The sequence below is a fragment of the Helicoverpa zea genome, chromosome 7 (genome assembly GCF_022581195.2).
Source record: "Helicoverpa zea isolate HzStark_Cry1AcR chromosome 7, ilHelZeax1.1, whole genome shotgun sequence".
Taxonomy (NCBI): domain Eukaryota; kingdom Metazoa; phylum Arthropoda; class Insecta; order Lepidoptera; family Noctuidae; genus Helicoverpa; species Helicoverpa zea.
In genome coordinates this window covers 12602105-12624392 of record NC_061458.1, presented here as the reverse complement: position 1 = coordinate 12624392, position 22288 = coordinate 12602105, and the positions used below count along the sequence as shown (strand labels likewise).

General features: G+C 36.9%; 2 protein-coding genes across 3 annotated transcripts in view; both read right to left on the bottom strand.

Annotated features, from left to right (window-relative positions):
- LOC124631665 overlaps positions 1–15435 on the bottom strand; it is a 65676-nt gene extending 50241 nt beyond the window's left edge. Inside the window, exon 1 of one of the 2 annotated variants that reach the window (XM_047166166.1) lies at positions 15086–15435. The gene's annotated coding sequence lies outside the window, so the exon portion shown is untranslated. The remainder of the gene's footprint in view (positions 1–15085) is intronic. The other variant, XM_047166165.1, reaches the window with a different exon arrangement.
- Positions 15436–16422: 987 nt separating this feature from the next.
- On the bottom strand, positions 16423–20782 carry LOC124632154 (putative uncharacterized protein DDB_G0282133). Its single transcript, XM_047166841.1, has 4 exons — positions 20641–20782; positions 19816–19916; positions 17263–19718; positions 16423–16888 (listed from the first exon to the last, which is right to left on the bottom strand). The coding sequence occupies exons 1-4, from the start codon at positions 20671–20673 to the stop codon at positions 16827–16829; spliced, it is 2652 nt and encodes an 883-aa protein (XP_047022797.1). The 5' UTR covers positions 20674–20782; the 3' UTR covers positions 16423–16826.
- Positions 20783–22288: the final 1506 nt, after the last annotated feature.

The following is a 22288-nucleotide window of genomic DNA, read 5'->3' as shown; positions in this document are numbered from 1 at the left end:
ATTCTGTATGAATACACACTGTCTAAATCCATGCTGGGCATTACTGAGAGATTTTTTTTTTTTTTTTTTTTTTTAACATAATAAATAAATAAATAAATAAATAAATAAATGAACTATAAATATATATATTTTTATATATCTTTATCACCATTCATATCATCTGTTAACATTTCAATATATCTTTAATTTTCTAACTGATGATAACTGTCTACATTAATGACTATGAAACCAAATTACCCTCTGTACACTAAAAAGACCAAATGAAAAATAGGTTATGTAGTATACTTTATATAGTAAAAGATCTTGCATGCTTCCGGATAAATATAATCTATAAATATGAGTCTTATTAAATAAACTACGAATATACATATGAACTGTCCCTATTATCACTATCTACACTATATACATAATGTATTCTCAACTGTATACACTGACTAACAAAGTTAACCAGTCAATGCAATTGGTTATCGCACGTCATCGGCAAAGTGCTACCGGGCTGCCCGACACTGCCCGACGCTGCCCGACGCGCTGACAGCCGTCCACGGTTGACTGACGCGCCCGAGGGACCGTGACGTCATCGATGACGTAGTTACTTTGTGTTGTAGGCCCAATTCGGCAGGTGAGTCAAACCTATTGATTCGCTTTTTGAGTGGGTTTCCTTATGGTATGTTGTGTAAATAATTAGGCGATAAAAGGAGGTAATGTGTCATAAGTACTGTTTTATCTTACGACTAGCCGTTTTCCCACGGTTTCACCAGCATCCCGTGAGAACTACTGCCCGTACCGGGATAAAATGTATGGTGTGTGTGTGATAAAAAAACGGTCTATGTTACTCGCAAATAATTAGTTTTCTAACGCTGAAAGAATGTTTGAAATCGGTACAGTAGTTTTTGAGTTAATCCTTTACAAACGAACAAAAATATAAAGTTTTCCTCTTTATAATATTAGTATGGAAAACGGGTATGCTTGTATGTGTAAAATGACATTATATGACGTATATAACCACCCACATTCGTGAGTTAAAACATCTATATTTTTCCTGTATTTAATGATTTTTCGTTATTGCAACCCCATGATTGTAATTAACTTTAATTGAATCGACTTTTTTGGATGTGTAGTATCGTGGTATCCCAACGGTTTAGTTACATGTACATTGACATATGTTTCGGCGACTAATTGATTAAGTCGTAAACGTATTAAAGTGGGGTTCCTGACCTGACCCCTGTAGGTTCTATACTATACCTACTACAGACATAGTAAGTCGTTTATTTACATGGCTTTATTAATTTCAAGTTTATGTAGACAAATGAAAACCTTACAAAACCTATTGTAGAAGTATGCAGCAAAAAGATTCATTTAAAACATTTGTATTTAAAATGTCGTTGTGAATCGCAAATATGGAGTTTCGAGTAAGTACCTATGTGATTTTCAGTAAATATATTTTATCCCTTCAGACGCTCGAGCGCTCGAGCTGTCGAGACGCTACCATACCTCCCAGAGGCAATATTTATACGTCATACATACATAACACCATCTTCCTTCAGTAGGTAATCAATAAGTTTCGATGTCAGTAATTTTTAACAGAAACATGCCTTCGTAATAAAGTTATTTTTAGCTTTTTTGGGTCATCTTTTTCCGTACACTATTGATTATATTCTACCTCTATAACGAGTGTACATAGCGCACGGTTATACTGGCAAGATTTTTAGTTCCGATAGTCCCCTTTGTATGTTTGTGTATGGCACGAAGGTATATTGAGTCATCATAAACTTTCTCATGAGTATGTGCACTTTTGACCACTGCCTTTACGGAAGGAGCAAAAATTAAAAGGTACAATTAGACTTATGCGCTTGTTCAAGGTGATATTGGTGAATTCATACCTGATTTTATAGTCCAGGTTTCCTCGAGATGTTTTTATTTCCTTCACCCTTTAACAGCCATTGGTGTCAAAGCTAAGAAAGTAATATTGTGAAGTAGAAAAGTGGCATTGGTACTTGAACTTGCCTAACCTGAGCTGGAATTTTATATAAAAATCTCAAACTTCCTTTTCTTTCTTTATATAATATACTAGAAGAAAATACTATAACATTCTACTTCACGTTATAGTGGAAGAAACTGTGTAGTTTCTTGTCCGGAAATGAGACGGCGCAGTCGGTAACGTGTGTCGGTTCCCTTCTGTTCGACATCGCACGTGTCGAGTGTTCATATGTGTTGTGATTGCAATGTTATTGACTAGTAGTAGGTAGGTAGGTACAATAGACATATTGAAGGCGAGGTTCCACTAAAACTCAACCTCAAACGGAACTCAGCAATTCCAAAACACAATAACTGCGAGTAATTTTGGAACCCTGGCGGAAAAATGTGTAGGTACGGTAGTCCATAACTAGCTTACGTGCGCGCAACGAGGATGCAATTTAGCGGACATTTTAGTATTATTTGTATGGAAAGATTACAAGTCTTACAAAGATTATTGTATGGATTGTTTCTATGCCATGGCCATGACATCTACAACCTGGATGAGGACCCAGCAGTACAGTATAATAACAAGATACGAGATACTTTATTTGTATAAACATGGGTGTACATAGAATTATCAACATTAATAAAATTTCTTACTGGGGATCGCCAAATTCACTACAAAAACCTTCATAGCACCGGACTTGTTAGTAAAAACCATTGAATATTTAATGAAAGCATTAATAAAAGAGAATTATACGTACAATAATAACGAGGCATGTAGTTAATTAAAGTGTGGTGTATAACAATTAGTAATCTCATTCGATCGCGACACGCGATACCGCCCGGGCTGCTATCGTGTGTAAACATTTGTACAGAAATAACTTCAGGACTTTTTTTTCACAGGGTTAAGCAGAGGTGTATCTACATATAAAGAATCAGAAGAAATTGAATATTGACTCTTGGGTATTAATGACTATGACTCCTATCCCTAGTTATGGATATTCCAATGAACTATTAAGATTTTCAATGGCGGAACTAGAACAAGCCTTTTGGCTACTAGTATAGCATTATGTTAGTCTAAACGAAGTATTAGTGCTACTATTAAGGCGTCTAAGCGTTTTGAGGTTGCGCAATGGTTTGAATGCGTTACCGCGGCCATGAATGGCTCTAGAACAACGTACTTTAATGGATTTTAGTCAGTAAGAGTCTGAGATTCTCTTACGCAGTATCCACTCCAGTAGTTTTCATAATAACCCAAGAGGTGGACTATCGACCAGAAAATTCACACCGAACCCGATCCAAATTTTATCTACGTTGATTGATGAGCCGAAACACCCAAAGTTTCCATATAAAATAAGTTTGTATAACAACCTCAAGCTTTAGACTTCTTTCTGCAGCATAAAACCGACCTCCACAACTCCACAGTAGGTACAAACCGAACAACATTTTATATTCTCAAGCGATGCAGGTGCAAAGAAAACGTTTATTTAAGATTCTCTCCAATTAGCGCGACGCTTTCCTTCACTTTTTATAGCTTTGGATTGGATTAGACAGACTACGCTCCAAAATAAACCTAATTTCGTCTAGGAATAGGTTTAGATTCCCTTGAACGGTGTGGTTGTTTTTTGTCTCAAATTGTGACCGAAGAGAATGTATTTCAGCTTCCAATCATACTAAAATAAATTGGATGCTACGCTTGCAGACGCGTAGCCGCCGCGTGGCACTGACGTAGTTATATACGCTACAAGTATTCGTAGGCCGTAGCAAAGGGGTTGGTTTTGTCGTATTTATGTTTTACAAATTGTATATAATTGTGGTTGTTTTATTGGTGCCAATAATAAATAAATACCCGGTTGATTTGTATAGAGGTGTTGAACAAATGTTTACTCTCAACCAATTGAGTTGCAAAACTATTTTGTTTGTTTAATCAAATTAAATAATGAGAACATTCTGATGAAGTACTGAAAGCTCGTAGTATTGGAAGGCTTCTTGTACAAACTGACCACCCGTGGATTTAAAGCTATAATTTAAGACAAAAATTTGGTAATTTTAATATAAGATTTATGGCTTCTCATCAGCGAAAGACGATTAATTCACCATATACAAAATGTCACAAACTAAGTGTATAAAATATCAGCCTACATTATAACAATTAATTTACCCAGCAAAAATGTAAGTACACAATAAAATATAAGTGAGCTAACTAAAATCGCTCACAGCGCTAGCGTGAGTAACGGAACGCATGGGCATTTTATCGCCCGCAATGATTAATGTCCATACCGATGTACGAACAGTTCACCCCGCCATACTTTACGACAATCGCCTTCAAATCGCACGGTTTATGCCTTTGGAAATCTAAGGTCTAACATAAGATAAATAATTTATGAAAAGTAAACGTTATTTAGGTAATTTTAACACAACATTTTCATCCTCATCATGGGAAAAATAAAAATTTCAACTATGCGAAAAGGCACAAAATAACTATATGAACTATCAGCCTACATTGTAACTATTAATATATCCAACAAAAATACATTGTATACAAAAATATATAAGTAAGCTAACTAAAATTGCTCACTAGCGCATTTTATCGCCCGCAATTATTAATGTCCATGGCGATGTACGAACAGTTCACCTCGCCTTGCTTTACGACAATTGCCTTCAAATCGTTCGGTTTATGCCTTTTTATCTGATCTAAATAGCTTGTAATACTGGCTTCATTTTTATGTAGATAGGCCTGTGTTGGTGGTGAAAATTAAATAAAAACCGGTCAAGTGCGAGTCGGACTCGCGCACGGAGGGTTCCGTACCATTATTTATAAAACGTATAAAAAATCATGTTTGTTGTATGGAAGCCCCCCAAAATATTTATTTAATTCTAGTTTTCAGTACCTATTTGTTGTTAAAGCGGCAACAAAAATACATCATCTATGAAAATTTCAGCTCTTTATCTATCACGGTATGAGATACAGCCTGGTGACAGACGGAGCGAAAACAATAGGGTCCCGTTTTACCCTTTGGATACGGAACCCTAAAAATGATCTTCGAAAGCATAAATAAGTGTATGTACTAGTTGTCACCCGTGGTTTGAAATGGAGGAATGTTAAATATTAAATCGTGTGTCTATACAGTTCTGGTCATATGACTTTGGCTTCTAAAGTTTTCCATTTGATGCCTCACTCATTCGCAGTATTTTACCATCATGAATTGCCGACTGGCCAACTTCTTGGTGTTAACTGTGTGGGCGTAGGTACAACCTTTTCTTGATGCTTCACTTTTATTTTTTATGCACGAATAATAAGTAGATTATGCTCGTCTCCAAGGACCTATATATATAGCCCATGTTCTTCATGTAACCGTGAAAGCGTAGGTAACAAACGTACTTTTACATTCGTAATGTTATTTAGAAGTTGTAGATGTCATCAGTGTATAGGTAAATGCACCCACATATAGCCAGTTACTATTAAATGTCATGCAATTTTAGGCAGTGATATTTCCTTTTTAAAGGATTTGTAAAATCAGCGCTTTTTGAACGTCAAACCTTGAAAAAGACTCCATAATAACCACCCCTGCACCAGTTTCTATATGTTTTTGCTGCGAAGAAATTGCGTAACAAACTCTCCAGCAACGCAACGCACTGTCTGTTAGGTTTGAAGAACTTTAATAAATGATTTTATCATTATTATCTAATTCTATAGCAAACTAGCTTCTGCCCGCTAACACAACTTTCTTTTATAGATTTACATAAACACAGTCAAAATGGCCGATCCTAGATATCACCCATGAACATATGTATCTAACGGTCAGACTTTGATTTATTGCAAGAAAAGTAGATACTCAGAACCTGAAGTGCAGCAGGCTATATCTTTACTCCGTGCTGGCGTCAAAACCAATGCATTTTAGATGAGCACGACAGACAATGCACTTCATATAATATCGGAAAACAGAACACTGTAGTTTTAAAATATTCTCAATATCTGCAGTTCATATAACGTTTTATATACTGTTTGTTGATTTGTGTCTAACCTTAACGGCTCCGAAATTAATTACCGATTTGGAAAGCGGGAAACAGCTAGTGTCTAATATTTTCTAAGTTTCAGCTGTTAAGGATAGATGTAGGTTTAATGAGCAGAATATGACATTGGGAAAAAAGTTGCTTTTAATCACAACATATACTTAAAATAAATGTACATTTTATCTGATGCTTAAGTCAATAAAGCTGCACACATAAATATTTATTATAATGACTGTGATATTTTTGCTCATAAAATCTATCTTCAACTTAAAACCCTACACAACAGTAGGCAAGCACTAACATAAAAAAAATCTTTCACACAATTAAAAACCCACTAGCATAGCAACAGCTCTTTATAAAACTTTCCAGCAATTTTCAACCCCTAACCTTAAGTATGAAAACCGCTAAATCACTATGGACCAAGTTACGATGGTTGCTTTACACGTGCCAAGACAACCAGTATAGCGAGACCTGTCATATTGTGGTGGAAACCGGTCGTATGTTCAAGCAAGCTAGTAATAACACTTGACTTTGATTAATGTGACTGTGACGGTGAATACGGCTGTTGGAGGACCTTAGGAATGTTTAATAGTTTTGGTTATAGATGGTTGCAGAGTGATGTGTTCCTCACCTTTGTCTTTTGAGGTTGTGGTTCGAAGATGTATATACTGTCACTAGGGTGTAAATATAGGTGGCTGGCTCGCCATGAAGCACTAGATAAGTTGTAGGTTAAGGCGTTCCCAAAAGTGGAAAGTGTTAGTGCTAGCTTGCCACGATCATCAAAGTTAGTCGTAGGATGAGAAACGAGCCTTTATGAGACAATTATCGCAAAACCTTTTTTTAAAGAAGTTTTGTTTTCGGCTTATGTGTTAAAAAAAAACCTAACTTTGAAACGATTTGTAATACAAGAACCTGATACTTGACAGTTGCCGGATCACTGTTCCTCTTGATACGATATACATATTGATATCACAAACAATATATTTGATACTGAACACACAGGGCTCTGACTCTCATTATGTTCAGTCACGGAGTGTTGTCTACTCGCTGTACATACATATAATATACGAGTATGTATTGTGTTCATGCAGGTTATGGGACGAATATATAATATACCTAGTAAATGGAGTTAATAAAGTTTTTTTTTTCATCCATATTTTATTCTAATTTAGTTTCAGAATTCCATACAACTACCGAAACAATAAAAGGTACAACTATCTATCTATTGTTGCGTGATTGAGTAATAAAAGCCGAAGCAAAAAAACGTAGCATCGTTATTGATAAATCTAGTATTGAATTGGAGAAATAAATTGTTAAAAAACAAGCATATTTAGCTATCCATAAACCAGAATCAAGAGCAATGCCAAAGCTACGTAACAAACTACCAATATTCACAACTCATTGACTTCGCGCACAAAAATAAAAATAAAACGACTTTTTAGTATTTATTTTAGAATAAATTGCAGTTCTGCAGTGCGAGTGGCGCAGTATATCTGCAGTCAAATGTCGGGCATTTTATGAAATGCCCACTTCTACCATACACATTTGATGGGCGAAATGCGAAAAATGTTTCAGTATAATAGGGCGCTCGCTTTAAACAAGTTTTGAATGAAAAGGTATGAAAGTACTTCAGCCTTTTGTTGGCCTGTTTGCGGTAACAATATAATTGTTTAAAGTTTTGTTGGATAGTGGAAATGTATATTTATCTACACTAATATTATAAAGAGGGAAAATATGTAATTTTGTTTTGTTTGTTCGTAGTGGATAAACTCAAAAACTACTGGATCGATTTGAAAAATTATTTCACAGTTGGAATGCTACACCCTTCCCGAGTAACATAGGCTATATTTATCCCGGTACGGGCAGTAGTTCCCACAGGATGCGGGTGAAACCGCGGGAAAACGGCTAGTATAGTATACAAGTTATTTTTATCAGTACTTATTTGTGTCAGGGTGGAAGTTTGCTGAAGGAAATGCGATGTGGCTGCAAGGCTGCCTGAAAGTGAGGATGCAACCTTCAATATATTTACCTTGTCGGCTCTTATTGGACCTGGGATGGTATACTTATTTATCTTGAAGCAATATTGCTCTTTGTATTTTAGAATATTCCTATTTTAACGCATCTGAAAATGATAAATTACCAATTTTATGTAGAAGAAGACGTAACCATACCAGTTATATTTCATTTTTTTTTTGGTGATCGCATAATTTTTTTACGTCATGTTTACCTGACCGTACTGTTAGGTCTCATCTATCAAACCAGGACAATCTCTATTTAAAATCAATTTAACGATCTGCTATGTGCGAAACATCCTTATTTAGCCACAACTTAATTTGTAATAAATATTGTGTGATAAATCTTCATTTGTACCATTAAAAGTTTTATCATTATCCTGAATACATCACAAAATATCTGTGGAGTGTGGAGTATTATATATCTGTGGAGGCTTGTTATTAGCAACTGGAAAATATATTTTTGTTACATATTATGTTATTAGTCTGTAAGCCTTCTTAAAAAAAAAAAAAAAAAAAAAAATTCCTGCTACAGATGGCCATGAGACATTTGCCAACAAGTTTTTTACAGTCACATCGTGTCCATATTGTTGCCGTCTACCTACCATAGGCATGGAAGACTGCTGCGCATACCACAAAAAATAAGGCTATAAGGGCAGAGGAGTGCATGGCAGGGTTTCAAACCACTATGAGTTGGTATTGAGCGCATCCCTGACGAGAATTGAGTAGATAAGTAGGTATAAACTAAGTATTCTGATGGTTTTAATTACTTTTGCATTAAAACAAAAAGCCTTCATTAAATGAACAAGCAGCGGTAATTAATTAAGTTATTGATAACGAACTCCGGATCACCAATTAATTCTTCTTCTTGGCGAGTCGATGGCAACTTAAATTTTGGAGGCCCAATATTTCGCTACGCATACGGCATTGTCAGTAGCGTTGTAAAGGTCCTCCACTATGCAGCTGTCGGGGCATAGTGGACAGCATAGAAGGTGCCGCATGGTTTGTGGAATGGCACCACACCCGCAGCTGTTGTCGTCAGTGTAGCCCCACTTACATAGGTTTTCCCTGCACCTGCCTACCTGTGCACGTAGCCTGTTAAGAGACTTCCATACAGGCCACGGTTGGTCGTAACCTGGTGGAAGCCGTTCTACGGGTGGAAGGAAGTCAGGCAGAGCAAGTTCTTCCCATTGTTCGATGCGGGTCTTATGAGCATCTTTAACTGGGGCTACACTGGCGAGGAAACTGTTCCTGCTTTTTAGTCGGCTGCACGGTGGTCTAGCGCCATGTAGCGGATGACGGTGGTCCGTTTCTTGGCGCATTTTTTCCAGGGAGGCAGCCACGTTCCTGCGTACCGCTGGGGGTGCAATTCCGGCGTGTGGATATAACATTTGAACCGGTGTTGGTTTGAGACAACCTGTAATTATTCTACACGTCTCATTAAGAGCTACATCCACCCCCTTTGTGTGCGTGGAGCGACCCCAAACCGGGCAAGCATATTCACCGGCAGAAAAACATAATGCTAATCCAGTGGTACGCAGGACATTCGGGGCAGCACCCCATTTGGAGGTGGTTAGACGTCGCAGGAGGTTATTACGGCTGAACACTTTCTTCTTGACGTTCTCGCAGTTGGTCTTATACGTCAATGACCTATCTAAGGTAACACCCAGGTACTTTGGGCAGTCAGTGTGTGTGATGCGTACGCCTCTCCAAACGACGTCTAATTTGCGGTTAGCCATACGGTTGCGCAGGTGATAGGCGCAGGACTGTGTCTTGGCAGGATTCGGTTTCAGGGCGTTTTCCCTGTAATAGATGTCCAGGTCTTCAAGGGCAGCAGAGAGGTAGGTCTCGACCACTTCAAACGATTTTGCCTGCGCTGCCAGTGCCAGGTCGTCGGCATAGATAAAACTGGTTGTATTAGGTGGTTGCGGCTGATCGTTTGTGTAGATGTTGAATAGGGTGGGGGCTAGGACACTGCCTTGGGGCAGACCGTTTCTGTGCTTCCGCCACCTACTTTGTCCAGATTGTAAGTGGACTTGGAATCTCCGGTTGTGGAGAAGTTCTCCCAGAATTCCCACAAATTTCCGATCGTGTGTTAGTTCACTAACTTTCCACAGTAGTCTCCTTATATTGACTGTATCATACGCCGCCGAGAGATCCACAAAAACCACGCCCGTCACTGCACCGGCTTCATATCCATCTTCGATATGCTGAGTAAGCCGTAAAACCTGGTTGCAGCATGACTTACCAGGTCTGAAGCCGGCCTGCTCTGGGATGAGTTTAGGATCTATGATCTTCGTTAGACGGTTGAGGAGCATTCGTTCAAAGAGTTTGTAAGTATGACACAGTAGGGAGATAGGTCGGAAATTTTTAGGGTCATCAGGCGACTTGCCAGGTTTTAGCAAAGCTATCACTTTGGCTCTTCTCCAAACCCTCGGAATCCTGGAATGCTCTAAACAGTGGTTAAAAAGGTTAAGAAGCCAGGATACTGCTACAGGACCTAGATGCTTGATTTGTTCGGTCGAGATATTATCAACGCCGGAAGCTTTGCCATTTTTGAGGTTCATTATCGACCCAACAATTTCACCCAGATCAAACTCCCTGCTTATTTCATCTGAATTGTTGGGTTGGCAGGACAGTTTCGGAGTTCGACTAGGGCGGTTGTCAGGTTTTCCGTTCATCATAAGTTGGTGGGCTATCTGATTGGCAGTAATCGGGCTAATTTTGACAGGTGGAGGTGGTTCGCTGGTAAGCTTCCTGATAGTGCTCCAAGCTTTTTTGCTATTTTGTGTTAAGTCCAGGCTGGTTACGGTGTCCACCCACTTCTCGCGTCTGCTCTCTGATACTGTGGACATGAGTTCTTCGCCCACACGAATAGTCTCCTCAGAAAAGGGGGCGGTACCGTAAAGGGAGTTGTACTGAGAGAGCAGCTCTCCAGAGTGTGTCGATAGTCCAGGTACATAGGCGGTGCGGCAGCCTCTCGGTATGAACCTTTTGGAGGCTTTATGGACTATTGCAACAAACTGATCGTATGCCTGAGGAGATGGATGGACATCACGTAATGCTTCGTCGACAAAGCTGGAGAAGTCTACCCAATTGGCTTTAGCATAGTTGAAACGCCGTTTGAAAGGCACTTCCAATGGTTTGACAGCTGCCTGAACTTGACACATTATTGGTCTATGCTGAGTTCTTGGGATAGGATGACAGACATATTTTACACACTGAGATATTATAGGTGTACTCGCAAAAATCAGATCTGGGTTATAGCCTCGTTTCCAGCGACTGCTGTTCAACGACGCTGGCAGCTTGGCACTGTGTAACAAATGTAGGTCGTTAGCGTCTGCCCATTCTTCGACAGCCACTCCATCTAAGTCAGTATCACGATATCCCCATGTTTCGCTGTGACTGTTGAAATCACCTACCACAATTTTGACTGAGTGGTTTGTAAAATTGGGAGGTTCGCAGAAAATGAAGGGTTGCCCTGGGGGCTTATAGATTGCAGTTACAGAACAACTACCGAAACTTATCGATAGTAGTTCGATGTTATGGTTGTTTGAAACTGACACAGAAGACACTAATGTGTTAGGCTTCGTGAAAATAGCGCTCCCATATTTGGGGTGTGGTGTCTCTGCAGCAAGGGTCATTCCTTGTATGTGAGGCCGAGTTTGATCCGGGCCTCGGTGGGTTTCCTGTACACACAAGATGTCGCAGCGTGTTTTCTGGCAAAGCTCTGCCAGTATTACAGCCTTATCGGCAGAAAACCCTTCTATGTTTATAGAGATTACAGTCAGAGCGGGCTCTGACAATTGCCTGGTTTTTGGCCCTGAAAAGGGCCTTTGTGGTCCTGAAAAGGACCGGTTGGATGTCGTTGTTGCCATCGTGGTGAAAGGATCAGCCAACCTGCGTTACCGGCTCGCTGTCCTCGCAGGTTGCCCAGGGTGCGCCGGGCGTATAGAGATGAATAAGATACACCGCTCGGGGAGGCTCCAATTAATTGAAATTATGTTAATGCAATGTTTTAATTAAATTATGGTAAATATCGGGTATAGATTGCCTTTTATGTATGCGATATATTACTTTCGCAGAATTCATAATTTCTCAATCAGGATTCCGAGATATGTAAATAAGTCAAATAGAGCACATTGATAGGTATTAAGTACTTCTTGTATAAAAGCGACAGTAACTTTGTAGGTAAGTCTGTCTGTCGTGCTTTTACTCCAAAATAACTGTTTGGTACACATGTTGTCTTGATCTGGAGCCTAGGAAATTAAATAGGTTTTTATTCAGATAATGGGAATAGTTCCCCTGACATGCGAGTAATACCGTGGGTGGAACTAGTTACAAAATGAATTCTCGGAAATCCGCAAAGGTACGCGTAGTTATTCAGTCACAGTTTACACAAGGTAGGCATATGCCATATAATCCCTGAATTCCCAAAAGGGTTAATATAGCATAACATTAGCTAGTAGATACTACTCATACCTATTACAGTTACTTCTATATTTCCTTTCAATATAGATTTACCCTACCTATAGATTCACCTACAGATTCACCTACGTATAAAACACGTTTGTACATTTGTAATACCACCTGTTCTATTTACTAGGCTATATCGATATTCACCGCTATACTATTGTCAACTCAAATCGCAAGGATATTTTAAGGTTATATTTTGGTTACACCACCTAAATCGGTTCCGCCATTTTTGTACAAAAGCGCAAGAAACAATCAAACTCAGCCTTTGACAACTTAACATTACCATAAAATGCCTTGTCCAAATACTGTTGACAGCCACAAAATCCCTTCATTTCTACCATAATTAGGTTACAACAGGGAAAAGGGATCCGCAGTAACAATTGAATTTGTTATGGCTGCCCTTCAGTTGCAACAAAGGGATGGATCAATAAGTTCTGGGCGCAAACAAAAAGTCTAGGTAGACTTTGACGGTAGGAGATTGATGTGCCCACACAACGTCTGAATGACGGCGTAAGATTTATAACACCTGAAATTTTAACTGTATTTTACTGGTTTCATTAGTAGTGAGAAAAGACTGGTATTTTCAAAATGGAAATGAGGATAAATGATAGGGTCGTTCGTCGTTTCGCCCCACAAGCGATTGGCACCGCGGTGACGAACGACCCAAATGATATACATACGATGATCGGCGTCATATTTGGTAAAGTGCACGTGCACTTGTTTTTTTTCCTGAAAGTTAGGCAGGTATGCGTTTATGGAGTTATTGCTATATATAGCTCTATATATAGCTAATAGCTTGTATATAGTTATTGCTATATATAATGGAGCTATATATATATAGCTCCATTTTGTGTAAAAGCCATAAAAGGGAAAGTTAATGGTGAATTAATACGTATAGAACAATCCCAACTGTTATATTAACTTGTTTAATGATGTCACTGAGACTGTGACTCAGAATTGTTTAGTAGGAATACTATCAGCTATCAGAATGTCATCATCTTTTGGGTTTCTGACTACCCGATAGTCAAAGAGTTTCTATGGATTTCGAGGATGACCCATGGGATCCACTTAGTGCTCACACAGAGAAACTCATCAGGACATCGATGGTGAGCCATCCACATTACCCTTATGATCGATCGACCCACGCAACTGATATTCAAAACATTTATGGCCTTACTACAAAAACTTTAACCCCTGTTTTACACTTGTCTAATAAAATTTTGGCTGCAAAATGAACCGTATGTCAACGTCATAATTTGACATTTTTTTAGACAAGGCATAAACTGACGTCTAAAAGTTTTTGTGGTAAGACGGTTAGCGTCATATCTTTCTCACACTATATGTTTATATTTAAAGTTCTCCAAGCTTCATGAAAGTGCACAGTTGCTACAAAGTTATGTCAAGCGTGTGTTGATACGCGCGAACAACTCAACTACTTCGTGTGAGCACTAATACTTACACAAGTATGCAGTTATGTGAGTCTACTGGTATTCACGCTGCTTTGAAGTACGGAATGTTTTTAGACTGTGGGCGTTGTTATCTTGGAGGAACGGTGCATCAGAAATAAATTTTATAAGTGGAACATACTACAGGACTACAGTTTTTTGATGTCTGTGCTAATATTTTAAGGCTAAAGAGCTGATAACTGTAGTTCTGGAGACTTGCGTTCACAAATCGGTCTAGTTCCAAAATAATGGGGGTATGACCGCTGGTGTCAGCTAGTTTAACTAGTTTTTGATCATATTCTTGCCAAGGAGTAACGTGTTTTCCGGTTAAACACTGGCTGCATGACTGGCAGCTATCCCACAAATAAGTTGGAGTACCATACTCAAAAATTCGAAACATAGACTATATTTATATAGTATACATATACTATACATAGGTGTTATTGTGCTGTTTCGCCGGTATCTTCAAAAACAAACCCAGCATTGACAAAATCAGTAATTCAAGGAAAGAGTTTAGTAACAGAAATTCTGCTTTTTCGAGCAAAGCCGACACAGATTGTCCTTCTTGCTTTTCAGCTAACTTCAGTTATCGTGATTTAACCTGAAATATATGTATAGCATACTGCTTGAAAAAAATCGCTTCTTATATCTTCCCTCCCAATGTGGTCGCTATCTATAGAAATTCTTATTCCATTTTCAAATTAAACAAAATCCTTCTTCGTTTTCGATTACCATAAAGAAGGCGTTGCGTAGCTATTGTGTACATACCTAGAAAAGTTTGTACCATGGAGTCTTGACACCAGCAAAATTTACTGCTTTATGAACATTTTCGGCCTCAATTTACCAGTCCAGGGGTTTCAGGCAGGCTCCTTAAATTACGATTATGGTAATACGAATGGGGTTGCGAAAAGCGTTGTAAGTAGAACCTACTTTAGGGATGTTAAGTATTTAGTTTTACTTATAAGAATAGGGATAGGAAAATGTGGAGGGAATTCGGACTTTAGTTTTAGTATCGAAATGATAATAAATGTGCTGATAGTATGCTAATTTTCACAGACCATGCGATGTTAAGGAAATGAGTCCGATGTAGAATTTCTTGCCAAGTATAATGACCCTGTTTCGATAAGCCTAATCGATGAGGTTTATGAGTAAAATACAAATACAGAAGAAGTGACTTACCTACGGATTGTTACGCAAGAAGCTTGTCACATCACCAATTTATTTATGCGGCCTAGATAACTTCAAATTATTACGTCAACCATCAAAAAAGTATATAAAAATTAACACTGATTCCAAAAAATAATTCCAATTTCAAACATCACAGCACTCTTGCAGTCATTGTGTCACTGGCACACGAAGAAAAGGAATATAAATTCGAATTTCAAAAGCTATTTCTAAGATGGCGGTTCACTTTTTCATGGGAAAATTGCGCGGGTTTTTGTGATGGATTGATTTTATTTGTTGTATTTTGGTGGTTTTCTTTGGATTTTATTTGTGTGAATGTTGAGTTATCGGCGTTGTGCGGAGCGCGTGCATTCGGCCGCTCGGGCTAGGGCGGCGGTGTGGCGGCGCCGTATCGACGGGGCGCGCCGGCGCGGGCGTTGCACCCCTTACAGCAGGGAGGTACTAGGACGATTGCTTTATAATATATTGAGTGACATACATTTTTAGGGGCTGGTGATGACTGGGGACTTTGTCAAGGTCAAGAGTACTCAGTCCTTTCTTGAACATATTTAACTTTTAACTTATGTAGATAGGTCGTTCATTTTTCATATCCAGACCGAGCCTTGCTTTGCTTTATGCTGAAATTGGAATTATGTAATTAAATATTAGAATTATAAGTGTTGTAGTAAACAAAAGCATTGTTACCGGATCTACTTGATTATTTACTTAAAATGTATCTTTAGAATGTATGCGAATGTAGTAGAGAAAGAAATACCATAAGAATATGAGTGTTCTCTCAGTAAGATTTCGTTACATAACCTTTAACACTTCATTACTAAAACAAAAATTCCCAAGTAGGGCCCTCACCGTCTGAAAAACTACGGAGGTTCTACTCGCGACGGAAACGCACGATCTTTGCCGAGTTCAGCCGAAGTCGAAGCTGTCTGAAGTTGATTCAGTAGCCAGTATAAGTTGAGCTCCCTCCCCGCCCTTCCGACCTCCTTCATAACGTGTGAAAAACGTAATTATGTTTGACATGAGAGTTCTATATATAATGGGTGGTTTGTACAGGGCATGCGCGGGGGACATCGATGGATCGGGCGAAGCCAGGTGCTTGCAAAATACTCGGTTATTATGTTACTTATAAATACAAACTATGTATAATAATCATAGTTGGATCAAGTCCAATTTTCTATATCTTCACAACTTTCGGGGTTAATTTTGAAAGCTGCAAAGCAGGCATGTTTTTTGCAACAAAAATATTATATCGCGTACTTTCCTTGGGTTGGTTTTTTCACTTGGCAAGTTAAGTAAGGGTTGCTAGTGGATTAGTATAGTAATTAAAAACGTTCTTTTGATTGAGTTGTGGCTTGCGTCAGCCGCTGTGCTATATATTTTTTCACATTTTATTATGCAACTGCTATATGTATCGCCGTGGTTATGCTAATAGGAAAATTATATTTAGAAATGTCATGCATTTCAAAAGTAGGTAATGAATTTTATTTCTGCAATAAAACAAAATTTCTATATATTTACAACATTGTACAAATTATTAATTAAAGCCAAACACTTAAGTTACATAAACATTATTAATATAACCGTTTTTACTTTACACTGCCAACCATCTCCGAGCAGAGATAAACGCCATTTTTGGAAGATGGTAAAAAAAATTCGTCCTTCGTGAAAAACATCGTCTAGGTAAATTCGAATCTGCGTAAAGTGCTTCTGATTAATAATAATCTATTATAATATGATCTCAAAATGCAGTTTCATCCATTTCTGCTACATTTGGTCGTGCTGCGGAGGCAGGAGGGGATACTGAAAAAATTACAAGATATCAGAAGTGTGATAACTGATAGGTACCATACAAATAATATATGTACACTGAGTGTAAATAGTTCTTTCTCATTTTTCTGAAGTGAAATAATTAATAATAATTTATTCGGTAGCTGTATTTACAATTAGGTATAAGGTTCTTCAAGATTCATAATTTATCGTAAAATTAAAATCTTATTAATGGTTCTTATTAATTTGTTCATGTTTATTATGAAATAAGCTTTTCGTCACAGTTAAATGCCATGTTTTTTTATACTTACTCAATACTTTGTTGCAACTTATATCTATTGGCCACATCCTTCAAATATTACTACAGATAAAAATATTTTAACATGTACTAAGATTAGACTACTCACCACTTTCATCGCTGGGTTCTGACTTGCGACGGAATTTTAACGCCAAGACCACCACCATGCTAACTCCAGCAAGAGATGAAAGTCCTATAAGTAATATCTTCTCCACTTCATTGTATTCTTCAGAATTCCTGCCCTTCATTGCCCCATTGACAATATCTGTCCTTCTATTAAAGGTTCCTTTACTGTAATCAGGTTTAACTTCAGCATAATTCCTAACTTCCTTTTTGACTTCTTTATTGTCAATGACTTCTTTCCTTGCATTGTCTTTATAACGAGTGTTATTTGTTTTACAATCAGCTTCAGATGCAGTACAATTTCTGTTATCATTTGCATTGTTTTTAACATGAGTTTTATTTGTCTTGCAATCAGTTTTAGATGTACAATTTCTTACAGAGTTTACGTGGACTTTCTTTTCTTCTTTTGTAATTTTGTTGTCTGTTGTATTAACATGATTGTCCAAATCTACGGATAGGCATCTTAGAATATTTCTGTCAGTAGCATTATTTGTGCTGCTGTTTCGCTTTAGAAGATCACATTGTAATATAATATTTTGTTTTTCTTCTTTTAGGGATTCGTTAAATGATTCTGAATTACTAGAATTTGATGCAGGTTCTTGTAAAAATATTATTAATTCCTTTTGCGTTTGGGTATTGTTCGTGTTACTTTTTGTGCAATTCGATAGATGTAATTCATAAGTTTTTGTGCCACTATTGCCAGAGGTAATGATTTTTCCTTTAAGAATACTCTGACCCAAGTTTTTCGTACAATTGTCATTTGCTGGTATTAGAAATTGAATCAAATATTCGTTAGTCATTGCACTAAAAGGTTTCGTTGTAGAGTTTCCAAAATTATCTGCTACTGTGTTATTGGTATTGTTTTGGTGGTTTTTGTATGTGGTTTCATTTATAGCAGTATCGAAATTTAAATCATTTGAACAGTTATCAAAATATATTTCGTTATTCACATTTTCCTCTGCGACACAAACCCTTCTGATGATTTTCACATCAGTTTTATTGTCAGATTTCACTTCATTTGTTTTGTTCAATAACTGTGGGGTAAGTAATATATGGGGATTGTGTTCAGCAAAAGAGATGTCATCGCATTGAAAATTAAGTGTATTATTTGAAGTAGACTTTAAGTTCTTCGTGCAATTAGGATACCTCGTTATTGTATTGTTTTGGACATAGTTTGATTTTAAATATATATTTATGTCTTTTATGGTTCCGTCACCAATATTTTGCTTGCAAGAGGAACGTATTAAAATTGCACATTCTAAAGTAACATATTTGAAGTATTTGATCAGCGAATCTGTTTGTATTTTTGTATGATTATCAAAATAACCCGTGAATATTGGTTGGATTAGACTGGTGTCATCTCGATTGATTGACATTTGAAGCGATTTTGCTGTTTCTATTTCGGGGTTGTCTGTGTCACTACAAATATTAGCATAAGCACAGGAAATAGTTTGTTGGGTAGAGTTAGACACATTATCATCATTTTCATTTAAATAAATAAGATTTAAATCGTACTTCGCTACATTGATTGGACTATCCAAAGTACTATTTGGTATTCTATCTAGTATTTTTTGTTCCGTAACATTCACAGGTTTCTCTGTAGTTGTAACATTAGGATGAGTAAGTAAAGTTAATTTATTATGTTCAGCAAAGTCTGTGTTATTGCATTTTAAATCAAGTGAATTATTCATTTCGGACGTAAAGTTATTTGTGCAGTTAAAATATTTAGTTACCGTGTTATTTTGAACGTAACTAGTTTTGAGATAGATGTTAACTTCTTTAACGGGCTTTCTGTCTATGTTAGCATTACAATTGTAATGTTTCAAAATATTACATATAATGTTTACGGATTTAAAGTCTTTCAACGGTGTAGCTAGGTGTGTATCAGAATTATTAAAAAAGTAACCCGTAAATATGGGTTGGACAGGGCTCTTTTCATTCCGAAGTATCATTATTTTTACTGTTCCTGGTGTTTCATTTGAACCATTAACTTTATAATTATCCTTTTTGCCGTCACCACCGCAGATAGTTTCAGCATGATCACAGTTTACTTCACCATGTGTATTATTTGTTTCCGCAATGGAGTGGGAAGTGTTCATATCGTTTTCCATATCATTTATGTAAATTATGTTTACGTCATATACCGATGTGTCTATCTCTTCATTTGTAGTTTCATTTTTATAAGCTATTTCAATTTCATCGGCCCTTGGAGTCATGCTTGTAGTAGTTGATAGTTTTATATTTTTATATCTATCTGCTATTGTTATTCTTTCGTCAGGTATTGTGGTGTGAGTTTGATAGTTTGTTTTCTTCACGTGTTTTGTGCATCCAAGCGATGTGTCATGGTATTCTACTTCTAGAACACATTCTTTGTTGAAAGGAATAACTTCAGGGTCTGTTGAATTGCATGGAACGGTTATTTCATCCCAATCTATGTCGCTTCTGAAAAAATAAGAGAATGTTATCAGATACTTAAGTAAAGATTTATATTGAGATGACTTTAATAGGTAAAAATATAAAAATGATTGGTAGGACTTACATCTTTTGTGGTCGTAAATTTTCACGTGGACAGGAACTTTCTTTGACTATCAAATAATACTGATCGCATTTGGCGTCGCATTTCTCTAAAACGTAGATGTTCTGCAATTCCAAAACAAAAAATCTAATGTACATACATAGTTTAGGACAACACTTATTCATAACCGGTAACTAGATCACACTGTTATTAAAATAATATCACCCACAGGGCTTCTGGACGGTCAACAACTTATAACGTAAACACTTTTTTGCAACCAATTAAAATAATATGAATTCTTAATTTATTATTAGATTGATGACTTAAGCACGTAACTGAGTCATTGGATTAGCTTTGAGGCGAATAAAAAAGGCAATATGTCGTTACTTGAATTTACTTTGTTTCTAGGAGTTAATACAAAAATAAGATAAAATATGGAATCGCGTCACTTTGTAGAAATCCATGACAAAAATCATCATCATCCTCCTGCCCTTATCCCAATTTTAGACAAAAAATGTTAGGAAAGATAATAAGCTTCAACACTTTTTAGCATATTGTCCACAAATTCCATGTAAGTATCCAAACAGATGGGTCCATTCGAGAAAAATCAACAAGAAAATCTACAGAACTTTTTTTTCCCTTCAAACCTTATATTTCTTTATAGTCTTCAATATATAGAATTGTCATAACAAATTAACATTCTTCGCACGTCCTGTAGAACCTCTTGAAGTCGGATAAAAAGTGGTCTATGTCCCTTTTCAAGCTCTGTATTCAGTAACACTGGCGTGAAAGGGTGATATAATAGAACTAGAATTACAACACAAAATAAAAATCACTTTTCCTACTTACCATGAAAATTACACACATCACAAATAGCTTCATTATTTTTACTTTCACGCAACTATTTTAACATTCGTTCACATTATCACTAAAACCACTAGTGACGAATCAAAATCACAATATTTGTCGATTTATATAACTATATTTTAATTTATATGATACATTTAATGTATGATTAATTGAAAATAGAAGAGTTTCCTTGACGTTGCGTCCCGCACATTGGTTGGTATGTAATGTAATGACATACATAGTTTCCACTTTGGTTTTGATTTACGTCATAAGGAATAAATAATAATTCTGTGGTTAATCTATGGGTGGTATTAATAAATAATACGTGGTAACTATTTTATTGGTTAATACTTAGAAGTCAATTGATTGTAGACGCCTAATCTCAAAAATAAAGTTTTAGGAAGTCTATACAAAGCATTGTAACATGTATTTTATAAAACACAGAAGCACCTTTTGTATAAACTTATTTTAGAAGTAACAAACAGCCCGAGCCCTTCTGAGCAGTCGAGTAAAATTAAACACATGTTTTTGGTTATCGCATAATAATTTTTTTAGATAAGACTCTAGAGAAGACTTGAATATTCAATTAAAGCCCAAACCATGTAGTATATAACCTACTATAAAAAAGTCATATGGTTAGTGACAAAGGTAGGTATACTCGCAAGACAAAACAAGCAAATACGGATTTTGCCATAGTATTGTACAGGAAATTACCAAGGAAACGCGGGAGAGAAGATCTAGACAGCTTCCACAAGGACTGGCCACAAATAGCGACCAATAGGAAAAGATGGAAGGCTATGGGGGAGGCCTTTGCCCAGCAGTTGGACTACATATTGGCTAAATATAAAAAAATGTACAGGTATATATGACAAAAGGACATAATTAGGTACATCATGTATAATATCAACAATGACATACTACCATTCATTAGCATTTATTGGGAATTTACATACGTAAGTGTTATATCCGCAAGTTTTCCTGAACTATTGGGGTCTATAAATAGGATCACGATATTAATTTACATCGGATGGAATAAATACATTTTAGCGAAATACTTTATACAGTTTGTTCTTCAATAATAATTTATCTACGAAGATATCTAAGCAAGCCTTGATTTTGGATTGATTGGAAAGGTTCATTGTAGAAAAAACAATTAAATAGGTGATATATTATATTCATGATCTTTACAAATGAGTACCTTTACTACATAGTTACTCAATGACAATCACACTACAAACCAAACACAGCGACGAAAACCTTACCAGCATCAAGTTCTAATCTGTGTACCATCAAGACTATTTGGTGATAGTCCATAGGCATAACATTACAAGCATAATCCTTTTTACCTGTCACAATAATACAGAGGCAGTAGATTGTACGTTATGGCTTGAGAATCACCGAAGTGGTTCCAGAACAATGGTATCGGTAGTCACGTGAGTGGATTCATCCGCCTGACATGACAAGATAACCATAATCTTGTATGCGTCCTATGTTATCACGCATGTCTTTCTCTTGAGGCAAGATAGATGTTTCTGCTAATCTCTTTTCAAAGTCTCTGTAGGGTTTTTTTGCGAATATCTCTCACTTTACTTTTTCAAACAATATTTAATGTTTTCAAATCCTCTGATATTGACTCTGTATTGACGCA

What these genes read in the sequence shown, in the direction of transcription:
- LOC124632154 (XM_047166841.1), bottom strand. Translation starts at nt 20,673, where the DNA reads ATGAAGCTATTTGTGATGTGTGTAATTTTCATG. An exon ending in TGATGTGTGTAATTTTCATG is followed by an intron (nt 19,917 to 20,640) that starts GTAAGTAGGAAA and finishes TTGGAATTGCAG; the next exon opens with AACATCTACGTTTTAGAGAA. An exon ending in AGAACCCAGCGATGAAAGTG is followed by an intron (nt 16,889 to 17,262) that starts GTGAGTAGTCTA and finishes TAATTTTTTCAG; the next exon opens with TATCCCCTCCTGCCTCCGCA.